This window comes from Gopherus evgoodei, chromosome 9 (genome assembly GCF_007399415.2).
Source record: "Gopherus evgoodei ecotype Sinaloan lineage chromosome 9, rGopEvg1_v1.p, whole genome shotgun sequence".
NCBI classification, from domain to species: domain Eukaryota; kingdom Metazoa; phylum Chordata; order Testudines; family Testudinidae; genus Gopherus; species Gopherus evgoodei.
This window is the reverse complement of record NC_044330.1, coordinates 2,416,414-2,437,298: the sequence shown is the minus strand read 5'-3', so window position 1 is coordinate 2,437,298 and position 20,885 is coordinate 2,416,414. Positions and strand designations below refer to the sequence as shown.

General features: G+C 49.2%; 1 protein-coding gene across 6 annotated transcripts in view; it reads right to left on the bottom strand.

The window, feature by feature from the left end:
* The window catches only part of ATP13A4 (ATPase 13A4), a 75,310-nt gene that overhangs the window by 8,426 nt on the left and 45,999 nt on the right, over nucleotides 1-20,885 (bottom strand). For 5 of the 6 annotated variants that reach the window (XR_004002141.1, XR_004002142.1, XR_004002143.1 and 2 more), the window contains exons 15-26: nucleotides 18,515-18,601; nucleotides 15,845-15,998; nucleotides 14,152-14,263; nucleotides 10,208-10,332; nucleotides 8,084-8,247; nucleotides 6,814-6,936; nucleotides 6,360-6,439; nucleotides 5,075-5,117; nucleotides 3,960-4,069; nucleotides 2,527-2,623; nucleotides 1,612-1,684; nucleotides 538-712 (exon numbers count right to left, since the gene is read on the bottom strand). Coding sequence is in view for 3 of the 6 variants with exons in the window: in XM_030576550.1 (XP_030432410.1) it covers nucleotides 538-712; nucleotides 1,612-1,684; nucleotides 2,527-2,623; nucleotides 3,960-4,069; nucleotides 5,075-5,117; nucleotides 6,360-6,439; nucleotides 6,814-6,936; nucleotides 8,084-8,247; nucleotides 10,208-10,332; nucleotides 14,152-14,263; nucleotides 15,845-15,998; nucleotides 18,515-18,601 (1,343 nt within the window). In the remaining 3 variants the exon portion in view is untranslated. The remainder of the gene's footprint in view (nucleotides 1-537; nucleotides 713-1,611; nucleotides 1,685-2,526; nucleotides 2,624-3,959; nucleotides 4,070-5,074; nucleotides 5,118-6,359; nucleotides 6,440-6,813; nucleotides 6,937-8,083; nucleotides 8,248-10,207; nucleotides 10,333-14,151; nucleotides 14,264-15,844; nucleotides 15,999-18,514; nucleotides 18,602-20,885) is intronic. The other variant, XM_030576551.1, reaches the window with a different exon arrangement.

The following is a 20,885-nucleotide window of genomic DNA, read 5'->3' as shown; positions in this document are numbered from 1 at the left end:
GATTCCCCAGTCTCCTGACACTCAGAGCCTGTGCGTAAATCACTAGACCATACCTCCCCTTCCCAGGTCTTTGCTATCAGTTGTAATGGTACCCCAGCGGCATATTAACATGTACATGGAACCAAACAGGAACCTGTGCAGCAGTAACTGTTGCCCCAGATACTCTCCTTTTGCTATCAGAAATTGCACCCAAGTGATCTGGAGTTCCTGGATGATGCGAAACACTAGGGCCAATGACTCGCTCAAGGAAAACCCCAGCCTGTCTACACCAGTCTTCTCAATGTGGCAGCCAAAGCAGAGTCACGCAGAGTGAGTCTGAGCACTGTGACGCACATCCTCAGGTGTTCACCCTCTCCTGGCCCCACCTGGCCTAGCAGTCCCTATGCTCTGGGAGCTCACGCTCTGCTCTCTCCTGCTCGACCATCCTGCTGTGAGTTCAGCAGAAGCTGTATTATATGTAATCACTCCTTTGGGGCCTGTCAGTAGCTACATGCACGCCAGCGCCACTGTGCCTGGAGTCCCGTGCCTGGGGCTTACCTGTAGATGTTCTGCTGAGCATACCAGGGCTGCTTCTGGACTGTCACAAAGCCAAAAACCTGCATGCACAGGCTGAACAGGATGTTCAGGACCACGGACAGCAGCAAGGGTGGTGAGATCAGCTGGCTCGGAGGCCTGTATGGGACCAGCTTTGGGTAGGCACCGTTCAAACTCACTTGTAAAAGAAGAATGGGGTGGTTTTTTTACTAGTACATCCAAGATACCAGCAGCTTGACACTATATTATCAGCCATTTAGGGTTAATTAACAGCATCTGACCTCTGTGAAGTTATTTGGAACCCCCCCAAGCCTGCTGTTCCCCTCATGTGCACGCTTCAGGGGGGTTACTCCTGATTTACCCTAGCATCAGGAAGGGGTACAGCTCAGTGGAATATCCTGATGCAACGGTGCCAAGCAGCGGGTTCATAGCATGGGAGCTCTTATCAGGCACCAAGAGTCATGGCTGGCACTTTTAAGGCTGATGTAATCGAGGTCTTTCCCCAGCTCTCTGAACCCCACCATGTGCAGAGCGCTGCTGTCTGCCTTCACACGCACACAGAAAGCACTGCAGGCGTAGCACCCCTCTCTTTACTCTCCGTGTGCTTAGAGCTCCCCAGCGATTTACTCTTGTCTGTCTCAAACTTGTCTTTCTCTTTTCCCGTCTCTCTTCTCTAGTACTGGTTCCCACCTTCCACCAGCAGTGCCCAGCTTTCTCCTCCACTGCTTCTGACATCTAGCACGTCCTTACTGCATGTCTCTGCCCTGAGCTTCCTTTCCATCTCAAGTTTCTCTGCACAAGTCACTGTTGTCTCTCGCCCATAAGAAATTCTCCCAGTTACTCAGACTCAGTCCGGACCTGGCTGCCTATCAGCCCAGCACCAAGGATTTCCCATCTGCTCACAACCCTTTTCTCTTATTGTGCAGTAAGCCCTCTCTGCTGATTTAAATACACTGTACTCGCTGCAGGGTAACTTTCTTATTCTTTTTCAGTGTGCAGGATTATACACTTCCAGAGAGGAGGAAATTAGCTGCGATCTATTCTCACATCTAGACAAAAGGTGATTATGGAGCTTACTTGTTATACCAATTACAGTGGTAATAGCCAGATCTTGGAATAAAAATTGGTAATTCCCAAAGGAGTTTAGTTGCTGAAAGGAGAAACAAAAAGAAAACACAAATCAGACATTTGCTGTAGGGTTGTTTGTTTCATCTTCATAAACCCCAGTGTTTATAAACCTCAGTGTTTCCATGCGGCTAATACTCTGCAGTTTGTTCTGAAAGCCTTGGGAATGCTATTCAGCCAGACGATGTGTACCATGACTGACAATCCTTCCAACAGAGGCACTGCCACAGAGCTTGCACTAAACACAATCATTTTGTGCCTGGTCATTGTGCAGGCTAATGATCCTTCCAGCTCATTCAAAAATATGAAGAGAGACTGATCTGAAGGGGCATGTTCTTTTCTTGATGCCAGATGATTTCTGAATGCAAATCCTTCCTCACTAAATGGGAAGGCTCCATCCAAAGGCAATTCAGAGTGCTCTGGCATTTTTAGCTAAAGCACTTTTTAACAGCTGAAAAGTTTCCCTGTGCTCGTCTGCCAAAGAACCTCTCTCCTCTCCTGCAGCCCCCCCTTTGCAAGCAATCCCTTAGCCTCTCTTCTCATCCTCCATCACTTGTGCACATGCCTTTGCCTGAGATAGCATGCTGCACCTTGCCTTCTGTGTGTGCATTTGTCTGGCCCTGCTTTGGGCCTGGCCCTTCTCCCCCTGAAGTCAATGGCAAAAGTCGCTCCATTTTACAGATGGGAAGACTGAGGCACAGAGCAGTTCAGCAACTTGCCATAGGTCACACAAGGAGTCTGTGGCTCAGCTGGGAGAAGAAACCAGCTCTCCTGGCTGTGTCTTAGCCATTAGACCCTCCTCCCCCTCTACGGGAGCAGTGGCCTGCCTCAGTTCTAACTGACAAACTCCTGGTCCCAGAACCATACCCAGTAAAGCAGGAGAACACCAAGATACTGGATGGTGCTGTACAGTGCCATGTACTTAAACATGCAGAATGAAGTGACGAGAGCAGCGCGACCTTGCCTGTGTATGGAAGAGAAAAGATTATAATGATTAGCGGACGGGGGAGGGTGGGGTGCAGCTTTCCCCAGTCTTTTGAAAGTCGGGTCGAAAAGTGGTGCATGAGTTATGGGAGGATGAATCCCCGACGAATTATCATCTGGGCCTGTACTTTTGAATCTGAATTTTGTAGCAATGAATTCCTTTGCTGAAATGCTGCTATGCAGCAGTTGGAAGTGACCCTGCTAACCCTGACTCATAGGAGTAGTCCTGATGCCGTTCGCCCCACACACTGGCTAGCTAATGTTTATAAAGTGCATTGAAAATGTGAAGTGTGCTGGGGGGGTTGAGAGTTCTCAGTAAGGCAACAATATGCCAGGGGGCTCTTCCCTGAGCTTTTCAAATCACAGGAGGAACATGGCTGTCTCAGCTATGTGAAATCAGGGCCCTGACCTTCCTACAATGAAACCCTGTAGCTCATGGAGTTCAAGGCAAACAAAGCAGAGGAGTGTTCTGGGAGGCAGCAAGTCTATTCGTTAGAGCAGTACCCTAGCAGTCAGGTCTCCTGGGTTCTATTCCCAACTTTCCTACTAGCTCACTATGTTGTGTAGATACAAATCTTGTCTCTTTAAGCTGTGGTAGGTGGGTTATTGGGAGCAGCTCTAGGCAGAAGCTCTACAATAAAACAGTAGAGAGAGAAGTGCTAAGGATAACACTGTTTTTCTTATTCAGATAAAGTTCCTTGTTCAGTGTTGGAAGAAAGTGACTGGTTCTGTGATTCTTGACCATTGTCACATGACATGTGTAGCCTTGGGCAACTAATTTAGGGTCCAGTCCTGCTTTCCTTTGCTTCAACAGGAGCAGGATCTAGTCCATAACTTCCGTACCCTGGTTTGCCAATCAGTAAAATGGGAATAATATTATTTCCCTACCTCATGGGGCATTGAAAGGGTTCATTATGAGTTTTGAGATCCTCAGGGGATGGTACCGCAAGGTGTTATTTTATTAGCTGTTTCACAGTCCAGCAGGGCCCGGTGATGGAGGACACTATAGCAGTGCCCAGATTTCGCACAACGGACGTGTGTCTCTTTCTATAGCTCTTTCTTCTTCCTATTTCCCTGGCACTGAAACCCTTCTTAGCCACACGAGCCACAAGTGTGGCAGGCCTCCCCCTTTGCAGCTGTGAAGAAATGAATAGTCCTTGTATTGAAAGCTGTTCTCTTAGACAGGAGAAGTGCAAAGCGCATCCTCAGCGCCCTGGAGTTTACTGTATGTTCTGCAATGATGGGAAAGCCCAGCTGTAACGTGGGATAGGAACCAATTTCTCTGCTCTAGCAATGCGCTAAGAGCCTGCGCTCACCTGATCAGCTCGGGCACACACTCTATGCTGGGGGTTCGAGACGTGAAATGTGAAGCCACCGACGCCTCCTGCTCTGACAACGATATCCCAGCGTGGGCCATTTTCAAAGCCTGAAATGCACAGCCCTGGTCAATACCCTCCTGCTGGCAATGCACACTGACTGGCCAGCCAGCCCACCAATCAACACCATCCGTGTACTCCACGGGGCCACCAGGAGCCAGACAGTGCCACCCCAGAAGTGCACAATACAGGCTGCCGATGGGGCATGGCCAGTCCCTCTGGGAGATGCTCTAATGCATCTCCTTAGTCCCCTCCTATGGCATGTCAGCTGTATCTTCCAGCTACCTTCCCTGGCAGACCCCAGGGCACAGGCGTGGGAATTAGGGACGCGGGGGGTGCTGCTGGCCCCACTTGACTGAGGTCTTAGTTGCCACCCGGCACACCCCGGGTTTCGGCTACCGGCCCCACGTGCCCGGAGGCCCAGCCTCACTCTGGGATGGGGGGAGTGGATAGGGGTAAGGGGGCTGGCTTTCAGCATCCCCACTATTAAAAATGTTCCAGTGCCACTTCCCCCTGGCAAGGTGTCAGTGTAAACTGCTACTCTCTGCTGGGGGGTGGATCGCTCTTGGGGGCAGCTGCTCCCACTGGCACAGGGCTCTATATGGACTGAGGCAGGGAATAGTCCAACCCAGGGCCTGTATAGGCAGAAGATAAGAGCTCTTCGTTATCTGCTACCTACACTGAACAGCAGCCTCTTAAACTGCACTGTTAAAGGGTGTGTTACAAAGACTGGACTGTCCCCACCGGACAATGTTCCTCATCCCCGATCTTCTGTTCCCAATCATTTAAAAACCCCGCTCATGGCCATGAGAGTCTTTCCATTGGCTTTTAGGGGAGATGGATTGGTCCTGAAGGCCCTAATTCTGCAACAATCTCCACCTGTGGATGGCTTTTGTCCCTGGGAGGAACTCACTGCAGGATCATGGCCTAAGTCAGCTGTCCTTGATGCAGCTGCTCTATGGAGAACTTGCCTTTCCAGGGCTACTAAACCTGGGATATTTCCCTGGCACTGAAATGCGCTTTTCAAACAATGTTTAAGTTGAGTTTCCACTCACCCCACAGTCATTGGCTCCATCTCCGCACATGCCCACGAAGTAACTGTAAACCAAACCAAACAGCATTTCAGCACGGGGCGAAGGGAGCTAGTGGGGGTGGGCGTTAGTCTGCAAAGCATTTGATGCTTTAGATGGAAAGGGCTGCGAGGATTTGCAGGTCTGTAACCCAGGTCTGCTGGCTCCTGGCACCCCCATCTGACAGTCTGGGGACATGGCGAATAGCAGCTGGTGATCCCTATGGGTTCTAGCATCACAGACATCCTGGCTGGTGGAGCCTTCCACCTTCCCTAATTGGCCCAGGCTCACTATTTAAGGCCTAGGGAAAATAGCTGCAGGCTGCCTGGGCAACTAGGCAGAGCCCTGACTTGCTGCTGCAAACAGAGCCTGTGGTGCACTCCTGATACCTGGCCTAGCTCCTGGTCCCCTGCTCCACTCCTGCCATCTCACCCTTCCTTGCTTCTCCTAATCCCACTTTGGCTGGCTCCCTTGGCTAATGCAGTGCGGCTCCTCGAGCTTCACGCTGACCTGATGCTACACCGTGCCACCGGTATGGACTGATGCTTCTGGGCTTGACCGTGTAACCTGAACTCAGACCATGTCCTCTAGGCCCTATCCTTGACTCGCCCCCTCCCCATAACTGGGGTCAGGACAGGGGCTACATTAGTGTAAGTTATTCTTTATAGTTCATTGGTAAAGTCCCAGCTGGCAGGCTGGGTGACTGAAATACATCATGCCCAGGACTCTGGATTTTGTGTGCTCGTGAACTGGACTCACCTCAGCTGTTTATTCCGAAATTCTCCCAGTTCCTCTAGTGCCAGTGCAGACTGAGCCTAGCTGCTTGTTCCAGTGTGTTCTCTAACCCCATAATAGGTCTTGATGAGAGAGTGGTAAAAATGCCACCAGCATCAGCAAAGCTGCAACACTGGGAGAATTCCCTAAATCTTGTGTGTAGACAAGCTCCTCTTTTTCTTGCCAGTGAAGCAGCAGGACAAATGTGAGATTGGTGAGCCCACAGGAAAGCCTGAGTGCTGGGCATGTTACGTTTTGGGCTGCCCGGCCTGCTAGCTGGGACTATAAGGATATCGCAGACCCCCTCCATGGCCTAGGGGAAATATTTCCCAAGCTATACTTTTGTAGGAAACTCAGATTTGAGATTTCACATCAGGCACGCAGTTCCCAGTTCTAATTTCAAGATGTTGGACAGGAGCTGATTCTCATTTGACTCCCCTCCTGCCTGCGAATTAATCCAGCACTTTCAATCTTTGAATGTTCATAAAGAACTTACTCCAACTTTTGAAACTCCTCCACCAGGCTGGATTTCTGACCTGGAGACATTCTAGCAAAAATGGTCCCATTGACCAGGAGCTGAAAGGAGAAAATGATTGAAAATCCTGTAGTGTGCTTTTCAGCTCCACCTGGTTAAGAAGTCCAGAATTGATGAGCATGAATAGGGAGCAGCATAAATCCTAAAACTCACTTCACAGGGGACTTCTGCAGGATCTGGACACAGGAAAGGGCAATGAATGAACCTGCTCTGTGCCTCTGCTAATATGGTATAAAAAAACAAATCGGGGAACAAAGGACTGGCAGGTCGTTTGAGTTACCGGCTTAATCCTAAATGTGCAATGGTTAGACTTAACTAGACTGTTGTGATCAAAACAAGTATAGAGCACTTCTAAGAATGATCTCCCCAGTATTTACTTGGAGCAGGGCCACAGTTCAAATAGCCCACAACCTACCTTTGGAAGTAAATAGCTGAAATGCTGTGTAATGACCTGGTAGGATTTTCCACTCATGGCAAAATGGTAACTGCTACGTCCAACTTCAGATCTGAATCTTCCCTCAACCTGAATGTAAGTCTCCTATAAATCAAGCCAGAATTATTTCTATACGATGGACTTAAAAGATGACCTAGCTGCACTCAAACACTGGTGCTCTATTGTGTAGAGAGGAAGGTTGTCCCGTGGTTAGAATACTAAACTTTCTCCTGTGTGACCTTGGGCCAGTCCCTTAGCCCCTCAGTTCCCCATCTCTACAATGGGGGGATAACACTTCCTACCTGACAGGGGCGGTGTGAGGATAAACACCTGAAAGATTAGGAGGTGCTCAGATGCTAGAGGAATGGGGCCAGGTCAGTAACTTAGATAGATATTGTCTCTTCTCAGGCCACAGCACTTTGGCAATAAACTGTAGAATTAATAATACCCGATGCGGGACCTAGGATGTTGATAATGCTGCTGAAACTGAATTACAGGCAAGTGGGACCCACTCAGAACTTTGGGGACCTCTCCAAGGACACCTGCAGTCATCTTCTTCCATCCATTTATGCCCAGTAGCCAGCTCTGTCAAACAGGGATCCACTCCTCCAATTGTCAGTGTAATATTGATCTTCAGCAGGGAAAAGTCACCATCACGGGCACATGTCTCGGTGTCACTGTGTGTGTGTTTTCTTATCATAATTAGCCTAACCTTGCACTTGTGTATGTATTTTTATATTGATTTAATCAATGTTTTACTTGCATATACAGGGATTTTCCTCTCTGCTCACCTCTGTTCCACCCCTTGCAGTCAGGGCAGGGCATGCTCACAGAGTCTAAGGCCCAGTTGCATCACACAACAAATCATGTGAAGAAACAATCTTGAAACATGTTTCAGCTCCATGCTGGGGTTACCAGTGGGACCGGGACAAACCTTTAATATAGCTCCTGGAAAGCCATACTTAAGACTAGTCTAGAAGGGTTTGCAAAACCAGCATTAACAAAGTCCCATCCCAGTTCATTAAAATGGCAATACACTGAGATAGGAGTAAAACAGTTTAACGATCACTTTCTCTTTAAACGCTTTCCCAACACAGCACGTTCTGTAGCGCAGATGGGGACTAACAGGCAGTCTCTGAAGTCAGGGGTACAGAGTAACCCCAGGGAGTTACAGCAGCATCCCTACGATGCCCTAGATGCCAGTGTTCCATGTATTCTCCCATCACCTGAGACTTGCCCATTTAGCACTCACCAGGTTGCTGTAGCCATTCCGTTTGCTTTCTTCCAGTAGCTTCCAGGTGATGGATGCTGAGGGGGAACCTGACAGTTCATTTGCTTCAACGAGAATCACTTGACTGGTCTGAGAAATCATGCCAGCATCTCTGGCCACAGTAACTGCTGTCTGTATGTTGTCACCTAGAAAAATCAGGGTGTGGGGAAGGGGGGTCTCATCTGCAGTTTTGTCTAATGTGGATTTGAAAGCTTGAGGCTGGAGGAAATGTAAACTTTTCCCTGAATTCCATGTGATCTCACAGACTCAAGGTACCAGCGAGATTTCAGTGGTTGCATCTGCGTGTTTTTATAATGCCATTGCCTTCCATTCACAATGTACTGTTCATTCTAAGGATACCCCAGAGCTTTACTGTCCCTTTAATATACACAGAGCTCACTTCACCCACTGTCAAAACACAGCCACCTCGGGGGTGGAAAATGGCAGTTGTTTAACAGCACAGAGAAATGGTCCACAGCCATTTTGGATGTGGATGAATTTTTTCAGCTCAGGCCTGCCTTTAAAATGAACATTTTATCTGGTCTGGATTGAATCCAGCTGAGGAAATACTAATGGATTCCCTGTCAGAAGGGGGCCTATGTACCGGTTTAGCCTGGAAGAAGGTAAAAGAATAAAAAGGAATTAACTGCTGAGGTGCTGCTGTAACAGTGATGGAAAATTCCTCCATTGTCCTGGCACAGTCTTGGGATAGACTGGGTACCAAAGTGGGGCAAAAACCAAGCAAGCACGAGCAATATAACAGTACCATGAGAAAGCTCACTCAGTCCTTCTCCTGCCAGCTAGGGTGCCAACTTTCTCATCCACAAAACTGAACACCCCTGCCCAGCCCCTTCTCCAAGGCCCTGCCCCCTGCTCACTCCATCCCCCCTCTGTCACTCGCTCTCCCCCACCCTCACTCACTTTCACAGAGCTGGGGCAGGGGGGTGAGGCCTCCAGCTGGGGGTACTGGCTCTGGGGTGGGGCCAGAGATGAGGAGTTTAGGGTGTAGGAGAGGGCTCCAGGCTGGGGGGTGGGTTAAGAGATTCGGAGTTTGGGAAAGGGCTGTGGTTTGAGGCAGGGGTTGGGGTGCAGGTGTGTGAGGGCTCTGGCTGGGGGTGCAGGCTCTGGGGTGGGGTCAAGGATGAAGGACTTGGGGTGACAGAGGGGGCTCAGGGCTAGGGCAGAGTATTGGAGGGGCTGCAGGGAGTGGGCTCTGGGACGGAGTTTGGGTGCGGGAGTGGATTCCGGGCTGGGGCAAGCGGTTGGGATGTGTGTGTGTGGCAGAGTCCCGGTGGCGCTTACCATGGCTCCCAGGAAGGGGCCACTAGCTCCCTGCAGCCCCTAGGCGCATGGCAGCCAGTGAGGCTCTGTGCACTGCCCTCACCCCTGCAGGCGCCGCCCCCGCAGCTCCCATTGGTCACAGTTCCCAGCCAATGGGAGCTGCTTAGCTGGCACTCGGGGCACGGACAGCACACGGAGCCTCCCTCACCGCCCATTGGCCTAGGGGCTGCAGGGACCTGGCGGCCAATTCCAGGAGCTGCGTGGAGCGAGGGCAGGCAGGGAACCTGCCTTAGCCCTGGGCCCCCGTTGTGCCATTGACTGAACTTTTAGCGGCCTAGTCGGCATGTCAGGGTCCATTTTTTGACCTAGAGTTCCAGTTGAAAACTAGACACCTGGTAATGCTACTGCCACCCCCGCCCCACAGCACCCCGCTCTCCCACTTGAATTGCAGAGCAAGGGGAACATGGGGGAGTGTCGGCAAAGAAGGGAGTGGGACAGAGCCACTGGCACATTTGACAGAACCAGATATGACAGCAAGAGGCCTGACAGCAGTGGGCAGAGGGAGAGAGATTCTGAACGTAAGTCAGCCCAGCCGCTGGACTGTGGAGAAAGGGGGCCTGATGGAGGAGGAAGCCAGGGCTGCACTGGGAGTTCAGTTGTCTGAAGGGGCTGGGATAATTTTCAGGGACACACACATGGTTCAGGAAGGAGCTATGACTCTAACGCGGCTGCTTCCTGGGATACAACTGACTGAAAAACTCTATTTCTTCTACTCAATGTCTGTGACCAAGCAAATAGCATAAAACAATGTCCCCATGTAGCTACCTGTGACCATAACGCTCCTGATGCGGGCAGTGCTGAGTTCTTCCAGCACAGGCTTGGTCTCTGCCTTCAGACGATTTTCCATTATCAGAAAGCCCAGGAACGTCAAGTCATACTCCACTTCCTCCCTGAGAATGAAGAAGAAAGAGACTTGTCTTATTAATCTTTCTGGAATCTCAGTCCTATTTTTATGTTGAATCAGCCTATCAGCAACATGTTGCCTATTCCAATTCAAAATAGCTTTTTCAATTAGCTCTTCCAACACCCTCCTGAAGTATGTCAGTATTAGTAAAGAAGTTACGTACACCTGGAAGCTTTGCAGATCAGTGACACTAGGTAGCACTGGTTGTATTTTGAAAGGAGACTCCCCCTTTTCTCTCCCTAAAAAAACAGGAGTACTTGTGGCACCTTAGAGACTAACAGATTTATTTAAGCATAAGCTTTTGTGGGCTAAAACCCACTTCATCAGATCATGCATCTGATGAAGTGGGTTTTAGCCCATGAAAGCTTATGTTTAAATAAATTTTTTAGGCTCTAAGGTGCATCCGATGAAGTGGGTTTTAGCCCACGAAAGCTTATGTTTAAATAAATTTGTTAGTCTCTAAGGTGCCACAAATACTCCTGTTCTTTTTGTGGATACAGACTAACACTGCTACCACTCTGAAACCTGGTCTCTCCCCGTTTCTCTCTGTGCTTTCCTTGGTCTGTGTATGAAGTGCAGTGTATATCTAGCTCTGGAGGTTGTTACTGATTTCATTGTGGCCTTGGGGACCAAAATGGAGCTGCAGTTCCCTGGATGGTTCTCGTCTACAAGGTAACTGTAACATTGGCATGGGGGTGGGAAAGGGGGTCACATATGTTATCTCATAGGGACACCAGATCATATTTATGTAGTTATCAAACAAACATCTTTTTATTTATTAACTACCAGCTCTGCAAATCCAACTTCAGATCTGAAAGTCAGGCTGGGTTCTTTTTGGCTCATGCATCATCGCTGGCAACAAAGATGCTGCAAGTTAAATTCCACCCTCTGTTACACCTCTTCAGCCTCCACGTCTTCAAATTCTGCCTTGACTCTCACATGAGCAACGCTCATGTCTTGAATAGAGTTGTACAAGGGCCAGTGAGAGCAGGATTTGGGCCTGCATGGAACTCAGTTAACAATCACATTGCTGCTTCCCTGAGCCAGAACAGAATCCAGCTCTCTCCTCCAGACGTGGGCTGGATCTGGGGGTTGACTGGAGGAAAGGACCAACACTTGTTCTAGTCACTCTGGTAACTCTGGGTTCTGCAAACACACACAGTGAACAGATCAACTGAGTAAGAAGGTGCCATTTTAAAGGTCACTTTTCACAGCAGAATTGCACTTTGCAGCTTGACCCACAACTTCACAAGAAACACTGCCAGCAATATCCATATGTCACTGTGACAAAGTTCCTCCTCTACCTTGGTGGGTCCTGCGCTCATTGGCAGATTTGCTCACCTCAGTGATCTTCCCCACAGTCTGGGTCAGCTCCTCCTGTGTCTGATCAGGAGTTGGGAGGTTTGAAGGGAACCCAGGCCCGCCCTCTACTCCGGGTTCCAGCCCAGGGCCCTGTGGATGGCAGGTGTCTATAGTGCCTCCTGTAACAGCTGCATGACAGCTACAACTCCCTGGGCTACTTCCCCATGGCCTCCTCCAAACACCTTCTTTATCCTCACCACAGGACCTTCCTCCTGGTGTCTGATAACGCTGGTACTCCTTAGTCCTCCAGCAGCACAGCACAGCACAGCACAGCACAGCACAGCACAGCACAGCCTCTCCCTCTCAGCTCCTTGTGCCTCTTGCTCCCAGCTCCTCACATGCACTCCTTCTCCTCCAGCTCCTCTCTCCCTGACTGGAGTGAGCTCCTTTTTAAACCCAGGTGCCCTGATTAGCCTGCCTGAATTGGCTGCAGGTGATCTAATCAGCTTGTCTGCCTGAACTGGTTCCAGCAGGTTCCTGGTTACTCTAATGCAGCCCCTGCTCTGGTCACTCAGGGAACAGAAAATTACTCACCCAGTGACCAGTATATTTGCCCTCTGCCAGACTCCTGTACCCCACTGGCCTAGGTCTGTCACAGTCACCGATTATACTAGTAATATTGCCCATAGGACAAAACAGTATTGCAAGATATGTTGCACACCAAGTTTGGGCGTTAGGCTGGAGAGCTCAGTTAAATTCCTGTCACAGCCTAGACAGGTCCACATCCTGATTTCAAGTGGAGACTCTCAAAGACCTGCCTCCTGAACTCATTCATTGCCTACTCTTGCCACAGCAGCGCTATCATCTCAGGCTATGGGGTTTGTGTCACTGTAGTTTTAGCCTGGGTTCCTATACATGTTTTTGCCCAACACTCCCCACCCACCCACACAACCTTATGTGTATGGCTTTTGGGAGGGGTTAAAGTGTGAGCTGTGCTTTAGTTTGGGTTGGAACCAGGCTACTAAAGGGTCAGTCCTAGGACCAATCCTATTCAATTTATTCATAAATGATCTGGAGAAAGGGGTAAACAGTGAGGTGGCAAAATTTGCAGATGATACTAAACTGCTCAAGATAGTTAAGACCAAAGCAGATTGTGAAGAACTTCAAAAAGATCTCACAAAACTAAGTGATTGTGCAACAAAATGGCAAATGAAGTTTAATGTGGATAAATGTAAAGTAATGCACATTGGAAAAAATAACCCCAACTATACATACAATAGGATGGGGGCTAATTTAGCTACAACGAGTAAGGAAAAAGATCTTGGCGTCATCGTGGATAGTTCTCTGAAGATGTCCACACAGTGTGCAGAGGTGGTCAAAAAAGCAAACGATGTTAGGAATCATTAAAAAGGGGACAGATAATAAGACTGAGAATATATTATTGCCCTTATATAAATCCATGGTACACCCACATCTTGAATACTGTGTACAGATGTGGTCTTCTCATCTCAAAAAAGATATTCTAGCACTAGAAAAGGTTCAGAGAAGGGCAACTAAAATGATTAGGGGTTTGGAGAGGGTCCCATACGAGGAAAGATTAAAGAGGCTAGGCCTCTTCAGCTTGGAAAAGAGGAGACTAAGGGGGGGGATATGATAGAGGTATATAAAATCATGAGTGATGTGGAGAAAGTGGATAAGGAAAAGTTATTTACTTATTCCCATAATACAAGAACTAGGGGTCACCAAATGAAATTAATAGGCAGCAGGTTTAAAACAAATAAAAGGAAGTTCTTCTTCACACAGCGCACAGTCAACTTGTGGTTGTGAAGTCCTTACCTGAGGAGGTTGTGAAGGCTGGGATTATAACAATGTTTAAAAGGGAACTGGATAAATTCATGGTGGCTAAGTCAATAAATGGCTGTTAGCCAGGAAGGGTAAAGAATGGTGTCCCTAGCCTCTGTTCATCAGAGGATGGAGATGGATGGCAGGAGAGAGATCACTTGATCATTGCCTGTTAGCTTCACTCCCTCTGGGGCACCTGGCATTGGCCACTGTTGGTAGACAGATACTGGGCTAGATGGACCTTTGGTCTGACCTGGTACGGCCGTTCTTATGTTCTTACTTTGCACGGAGGATACAGGTAAGGACATGTGAGAGTATGGATAGTCCTCCAAAGCCTTTCCCACAATCTCCCTCCCCCAGAACTGACAGGTTCTCCCGCAATTGACTGAGGAAGAACGAATCCTATGGCATCTCATCACACCGAGCAATGGGACCTGTCCCCAGACACGCACAGGCGAGTGCACAAATAGCAAGGAGATGGGAACATGGGTAGCACTTTGCTGTGAGGACGCTCAGAAACCGAGTGCTCAGAGCCAGATGCTGATCACCCTGGTAACTGTGCAAGTGCAGAATAGCCTCTATGTGAAACAGTCTGTGCAGCCTAAGGCACTGTCAGACTGTAGAGAAACAGTAAGTCGGTGGCAGTTTGTCTGTTTCTTACCTTGTTAAGCCAGCTACCTGCCTCCCTGCCTGCAGAATTTTGTGCGCCAGTCCGATGACCCTGAAGCCCCGCGCTGCATAAAGCTGAAGCTCGCTGGCAAAAGCGGGTGGCACTGTGCAGGAGAGAACAGTGACAGTATCCTGAGCAAACTGCATGGAATTAGCTCAACCTTCCTGAATGAGGGTTAATCCCTTTGGAGCACATTGCATTAAAATGCAGTTGTGTGCCTGTTGTCGTGGCACTGTATATTCCTGCTCTAGTTGGGAGGGGGTGCTAATGAGTGTCCTCTCTCAGCCTTAGAAGCCACCCCCCAGGGAGAAGTACATAGACTCTCCAGAGACTATCAAAGAAAAGACTTTAGGATAAAAGCCTGGGTTGTGAACGGACTCAGGGCCTTCTTCCTGATCCAGCAAACCGACTGGACCCCTGGGCCACACAGGGCCCCAGTCCTTAGGGAAGGACTGGAAGGACTGGGCTTACTGCCGTCTCATAAGACTGTGCGCTTGTTCTGAGCCAAAGCTCTGCCCTTGTAACCACAAAGAAGCCCCAAGGCTGGGGAGGATGCCTGGTAAACTTATTAGCATGTATAGCTTCTCTCTCTGTTTTTAATGTTTTGTCTGTGATGCTTTTCGCCTTAAGAATAGAAGCTGGCGGGTGGTAATATGTCTGTGCCAATCCCTTTGTGATCCACCTCTGAAGAGAAAGCAAGCAGATCTGTTTAGGCAAACTCTCTTTGCTGGGAAATACACAGTGAAGGCAGGGAACTGTGCAGCTTTGACGTACCCTTTCAGGCGGGAAAGAGACACAGGTCTGCACCCAAGATAGGCAGTAGTTGTGGAGCTGGAAGCCTGAGGGAAATACAGGTGCAGTTGCCCTGAATGGTGACAAGAACAATGTGCTGTCATGGGTAATCTGCCGTCTTTGGAGAGCTAAAGTGATCTGGAAGCATGGGGCTGCCTTTGAATGGGAGAGAATTTCATGCCCAGAGAGCCGGGGGCCCCCATCCCCCCCAATTACTGATAAGCCACGTGACTGATTCAGGATTAGCCCAATGAATTCGGCTTGACATAGTAATAGTAAGAAAACATCTCTTTTCTATCACTGTCCATCCAAGGCTCTCAAATTGATAAAGCAATGGTAATAAACTCTCCCAGTGCCTTGCGAGGTAGGTGTGCTGTTCTAGCCATTTTACAGATGGGTAAATAAGAATCAGGAAGTTTAAGTGACTTAACTAAGGACACAGAGCAAGCGAGTGGCTGTGGCTGGATTGGAACCCAGGAGTCTTGTCTTCTAGTCCCCTGCTCTAACCACTAGCTCACCCTGTGAATCATATGGTCATTTTAGCCAAGAGCAAAGAATACACAATACTACTGTTTGGCTACTGTAGGCCGGAAAATCAAGAGAGTTGTCTTTGAAAGGTCCTCTGTGGAGGATGCCACCAATTTGTACCATCTGTTCATCTCTCAATGGCATCCTTTGGCTGAGCAGGGGTAGGTTAGACCCAGTCAGATCTCACTCAGACCAGGCAGAATGAGTCACTGTCAAGTGATGGCAAAGCTGTAACTCGTCAGTCTGGGTGTAAGGGTCCGGGCTCAGAAATCAAACCTGGATCTCTCCTGTCATAGTGCAGGCCCCGTACAATTTAAAAGCCACATCTCACATACATTTGAACATTCATAGAGATGTTACTTACCGGTTTCTGGTCTACAAAACTTGGTCACCATCTCCGGAGCTCCCTTCATGAAGACCTGCTGCTCCCCTCCGATTTCCTGAGCTATGACCGACATCCTCTGCAGGGTTGAGGAAAATGGAAACTGGTGTAAGATGGCAATTCCTTCCACTGGAACCTAGGAGAGAAGCGCAGGTACTACATGCTACAGTAAGGCTATAACCTCAAGTCAAAGGGTTTTGTGCTGCTCCCAGGGCCATCACAGGGGGTTGGGGCTGAGCCAGGTGCGAGCACAAACTGTGACTTCTGGGCTTGTGTGCAGTGTGGTTAGAGTCATAGAATTTAAGGCCAGAAGGGCTCACCAGAGCATCTGGGCTGATCAGCTGTATATCCCAGGCTGCCAATAGCCCCTAGCACCCGCACGCTAAACCCAACAACCGGAATTAGCATCCCAGCCTGCAGGAGAGGAGACTGATGTGCCACAGCCAGCGAACGGGAGGGACCGAGCTTCACCAGTGCCCAAGCCCCCGCAATGGCAGGGAAAGGATGATGTGAGATGCACCCAAATGGTCCTGGCAAGTGACCCGCACCCACACACTGCAGAGGAAGGAGAGAAACTCCCAAGGTCCCGGCCAGTCTGGCCTGGGGGACAATTCCTACCCAACCTCACTTATAGCGATTAGCTGGACCCTGAGCATGTGAGCGCCAACCAGCCAGCCAAGCACCTGAGAGAGAATGTGCGGTGCCCCCTCCGAGCCCTCCCCCTCCCCACTCAATGTCCCATCTCCAGCCCCAGCCGGCCCTGATGCTTCAGAGGAAGAAAATCAATTGTTTGATCTAACAGAGGGGAATTAACTCCCAGAGCAGAGCGGAATGGTTCAGTGAGGAGTGCAGTGGTCAGGAGCACCACATTGAAATTTTAGGCAGGAAACCTGTAAGCTGAATTTCAGGAAAACCTTCCTGAACAGTGAGATCCAGTTGTAACACTTCACTAACACAACAAGTAGCAGGATCTGTGTGACCAGTCACTTGTGAATTAACATAGACTAGAACGAATAGCCTGGTTCATCCCCCAGCTGGTACATCTCTCTGATAAAATGACGGAGGGCTCCTCTCCCCACTGGTTCATCGCCCCAGCTGGTACATCTCTCTGATATAATGACGGAGGGCTCCTCTCCCCACTGGTTCATCGCCCCAGCTGGTACATCTCTCTGATATAATGACGGAGGGCTCCTCTCCCCACTGGTTCATCGCCCCAGCTGGTACATCTCTCTGATATAATGACGGAGGGCTCCTCTCCCCACTGGTTCATCGCCCCCAGCTGGTACATCTCTCTGATAAAATGACGGAGGGCTCCTCTCCCCACTGGTTCATCGCCCCAGCTGGTACATCTCTCTGATATAATGACGGAGGGCTCCTCTCCCCACTGGTTCATCGCCCCAGCTGGTACATCTCTCTGATAAAATGACGGAGGGCTCCTCTCCCCACTGGTTCATCGCCCCAGCTGGTACATCTCTCTGATATAATGACGGAGGGCTCCTCTCCCCACTGGTTCATCGCCCCAGCCGATACATCTCTCTGATATAATGACAGAGGGCTCCTCTCCCCACTGGTTCCTCGCCCCAGCTGGTACATCTCTCTGATATAATGACGGAGGGCTCCTCTCCCCACTGGTTCATCGCCCCAGCTGGTACATCTCTCTGATAAAATGACGGAGGGCTCCTCTCCCCACTGGTTCATCGCCCCAGCTGGTACATCTCTCTGATATAATGACGGAGGGCTCCTCTCCCCACTGGTTCATCGCCCCAGCCGATACATCTCTCTGATATAATGACAGAGGGCTCCTCTCCCCACTGGTTCCTCGCCCCAGCTGGTACATCTCTCTGATATAATGACGGAGGGCTCCTCTCCCCACTGGTTCATCGCCCCAGCTGGTACATCTCTCTGATATAATGACGGAGGGCTCCTCTCCCCACTGGTTCATCGCCCCAGCTGGTACATCTCTGATATAATGACGGAGGGCTCCTCTCCCCACTGGTGAGTAGCGCCGAGCAGAGCCGTCAATGCCGAGGAGGTAAGGCTGTCACAACCCAGCCTATAGGGAAGTGCTGGATTATTTTCAAACTGGCCTGAAGCAGTAACGGGACTTTTGCCTTTCATTTATTTTCCCTGCCCAGCTCTGCTAGCAGGTGCATGGGCTGAGCTGGCCCCTTGGTCCTGCCCCCTTTGGGGGTATCAAGCTCCCCAGGAGAGTCGGGACACAGCAGCCCCTGCATTCCCACAAGGACAGGGACCACGACTCTGACTGGCCTTCACACCAGCCACTCAAGGAGGGGAGGAGTATCCTGGCGCCCTTCTTCCCCTCAGTGCTCTCTGCCTAAGGGCCAGGCACACTCTGGCCCTATAGAAACATTGGAAACTCCAGCCTAGCCCCAGTGGTATGTTATCTCCACCCCACAACCCAGCCTGTCTCTGCTCAAGACCAGACTAGTGGTGCAGCGAATGGCAGAGCTGCTGAGATAACATGAGATAATGATGAGAGAGAAATCTCTTTGCCTTCGATCCAAGACTCAGTGATGGACTGAAGCAATGTAAAGGCACAGGGTGACTGAGGACGTCTTAACAGAGCAGCCAATTACTGTTTTCTCTAATTTAACTTAATTATAGATGGTGTGTATGTGATAAAAAGCTTACACTGCTGGCTTTGGGTCCGGGTTTAATAACAACAGCGTGTGGGAATTCACCATTCTTAACATGATCTTCACAGGAATCCTCGATCTCCTGTTGATTTGAAGACAAAGAGGACCTTTGAGCTCATAAGCTTTAAGATAAATTCTACAATCTGCACTGAATGATGGTCAACAGTGAATTAATAATCAAGTGTGCACCACACCTGTCCTAGCAGATACCCCCTGAGAAATAGACACAAATCTCTTCTGTGACATAGTATGAATGATGTGGTGAAATAATCAAGAATGCATTGCACTTACGCAGCACATTTCAATACTTTCATAGTCTTTTACAGCAAACTTTTAGTGACCCTCACAACATCCTTTGTGAGGAAGGTAATATTATTAATATGTGGTGCAGGTAGCCTGACATGTCCCATGATCAGACCCTGCTTCCGGAGGGGCAGTGGAGAGAGAATAGCATACAGCATGTCTCAAGTGCTAGGAGGGTGCCAGCTTCATCACCTGGCCCTGCGCCTTATGCCTGCATTATCTGTGCCAAGGACTGCTGCTCGGGAATGGGCGTTTCAGCCACTCCCGATGCTGCAGTGTAATGCAGAGTAACTGAACTGTGTGGGGGCTTACGCCATTGTCATTCAAGGCGGACGGCTGCCATCCAATAACTTTGCCAAACTTTAACTGTTGGGTTGAAACCTTCCATGCCAGGTGTCTGCCTCAGGCTGTGGTTTTTATGGGAAGACTCAGCAGGTCCTGGGGATGAGATTGGGGGAAATGTTGTTTTGCTCATGTTAACAAATTATCTGTAAGGATTTTTTAGTAGCTCTAGTGCCCCCTGAGTTGGAGCAGGGACGTGATAATTGGCAGGGGGTCACCCAGGGTCAGGCTGTGCTATTGCTGCTGCTCTCATGCAATCTGCCCAAATTTGGCCAAGTTTTACGCCTTTGGAAAGTTACGGTTTGCACACGCTCAGTAGAGATTTATTCAGGTGGCTGCTAACGTCCATCCAGCCCGAGTATCCTTTGGCCCTTCACATCTCCTGGAATGTGCCTGCACCGTCCCCACCGAATGACTGAGCATGCTGCATCCTGAGACTTGCCTTGCAAGAGAGCAAGGAGACGGCTGTCTGTACTTGCTTTCAGTGTTCCCCTGGCTGGCTCTAGAGTAGCAAAGAGGAGGAGGAAGCTGCCTCACTTTGAGTGCAGAGGGGTGAGGAACTGGAAAGGGGGAGGGATGGGGAGAGGATATTGCAGGAGCCAGAGGGTGGCGAGAGACTAGAGGGCATAGCCAGAATGGGGAGGAAGCAGCGGAAAACAGGAGCAGAGGGGTCGGGCAACATTAACATTCTTTATATAGGGTTTTTTGGATGTAGTTATATACCATCTACAGATGGGCAAACTGAAGGTTTATATCCTTCATAGAAATAAAATAATTTCTCCTATGTACCATAAAGGTGAATATTCTTTACCCACCTTTATCCTAGCCTGTCATAAACAGATAGCTAAGGGTTAATGTCTCTTTCACCTGGAAAGAAGTAACCTGAAACACCTGACCAGAGGACCAATCAGGAAACAAGACTTTTTAAAATCTGGGTGGAGGGAAGTTTGTGTCTGAGTCCTTTGTTCTGGTCTTCTGCCTGTACTCCCTCTCAGCTATGAGAAGGATTTTTCTGTCTCCTGGCTTTCTAATCTTCTGTTTCCAAGTTGTAAGTACAAAGATAGGAAGACCATAGGTTTCTATTGTTTTCTTTTGTATTTACATGGGTATAGTTGCTGGAATGTGTTAAATTGTATTCTTTTTGGAGAAGGCTGTTTATTCATATTTCTTTTAAGCAAATGACCCTGTATTTGTCACCTTAATACAGAGAGACCATTTTTATTTATTTTTCTTTCTTTTTACATAAAGCTTTCTTTTAAGACCTGTTGGAGTTTTTCTTTAGTGGGGAACTCCAGGGAATTGAGTCTGTGCTCACCAGGGAATTGGTGGGAGGAAGAAGTCAGGGGGAAATCTGTGTGTTAGATGTACTAGCCTGACTTTGCATTCCCTCTGGGTGAAGAGGGAAGTACTTCTGTTTCCAGGACTGGAAATAGGGAGGGTGGAATTCCTCTGTTTAGATTCATGGAGCTTGCTTCTGTATATCGCTCCAGGAACCCAGTGAGGGAACACCTGAAGGGGGGAAGGGAAATGGTTTATTCCCCTTTGTTGTGAGACTCAAGGAATTTGGGTCTTGGGGTCCCCAGGGAAGGTTTTTGGGGGGACCAGAGGGCCCCAAAACACTCTAATTTTTTGGGTGGTGGCAGCTTTACCAGGTCCAAGCTGGTAACTAAGCTTGGAGGTTTTCATGCTAACCCCCATATTTTGGACGCTAAGGTCCAAAT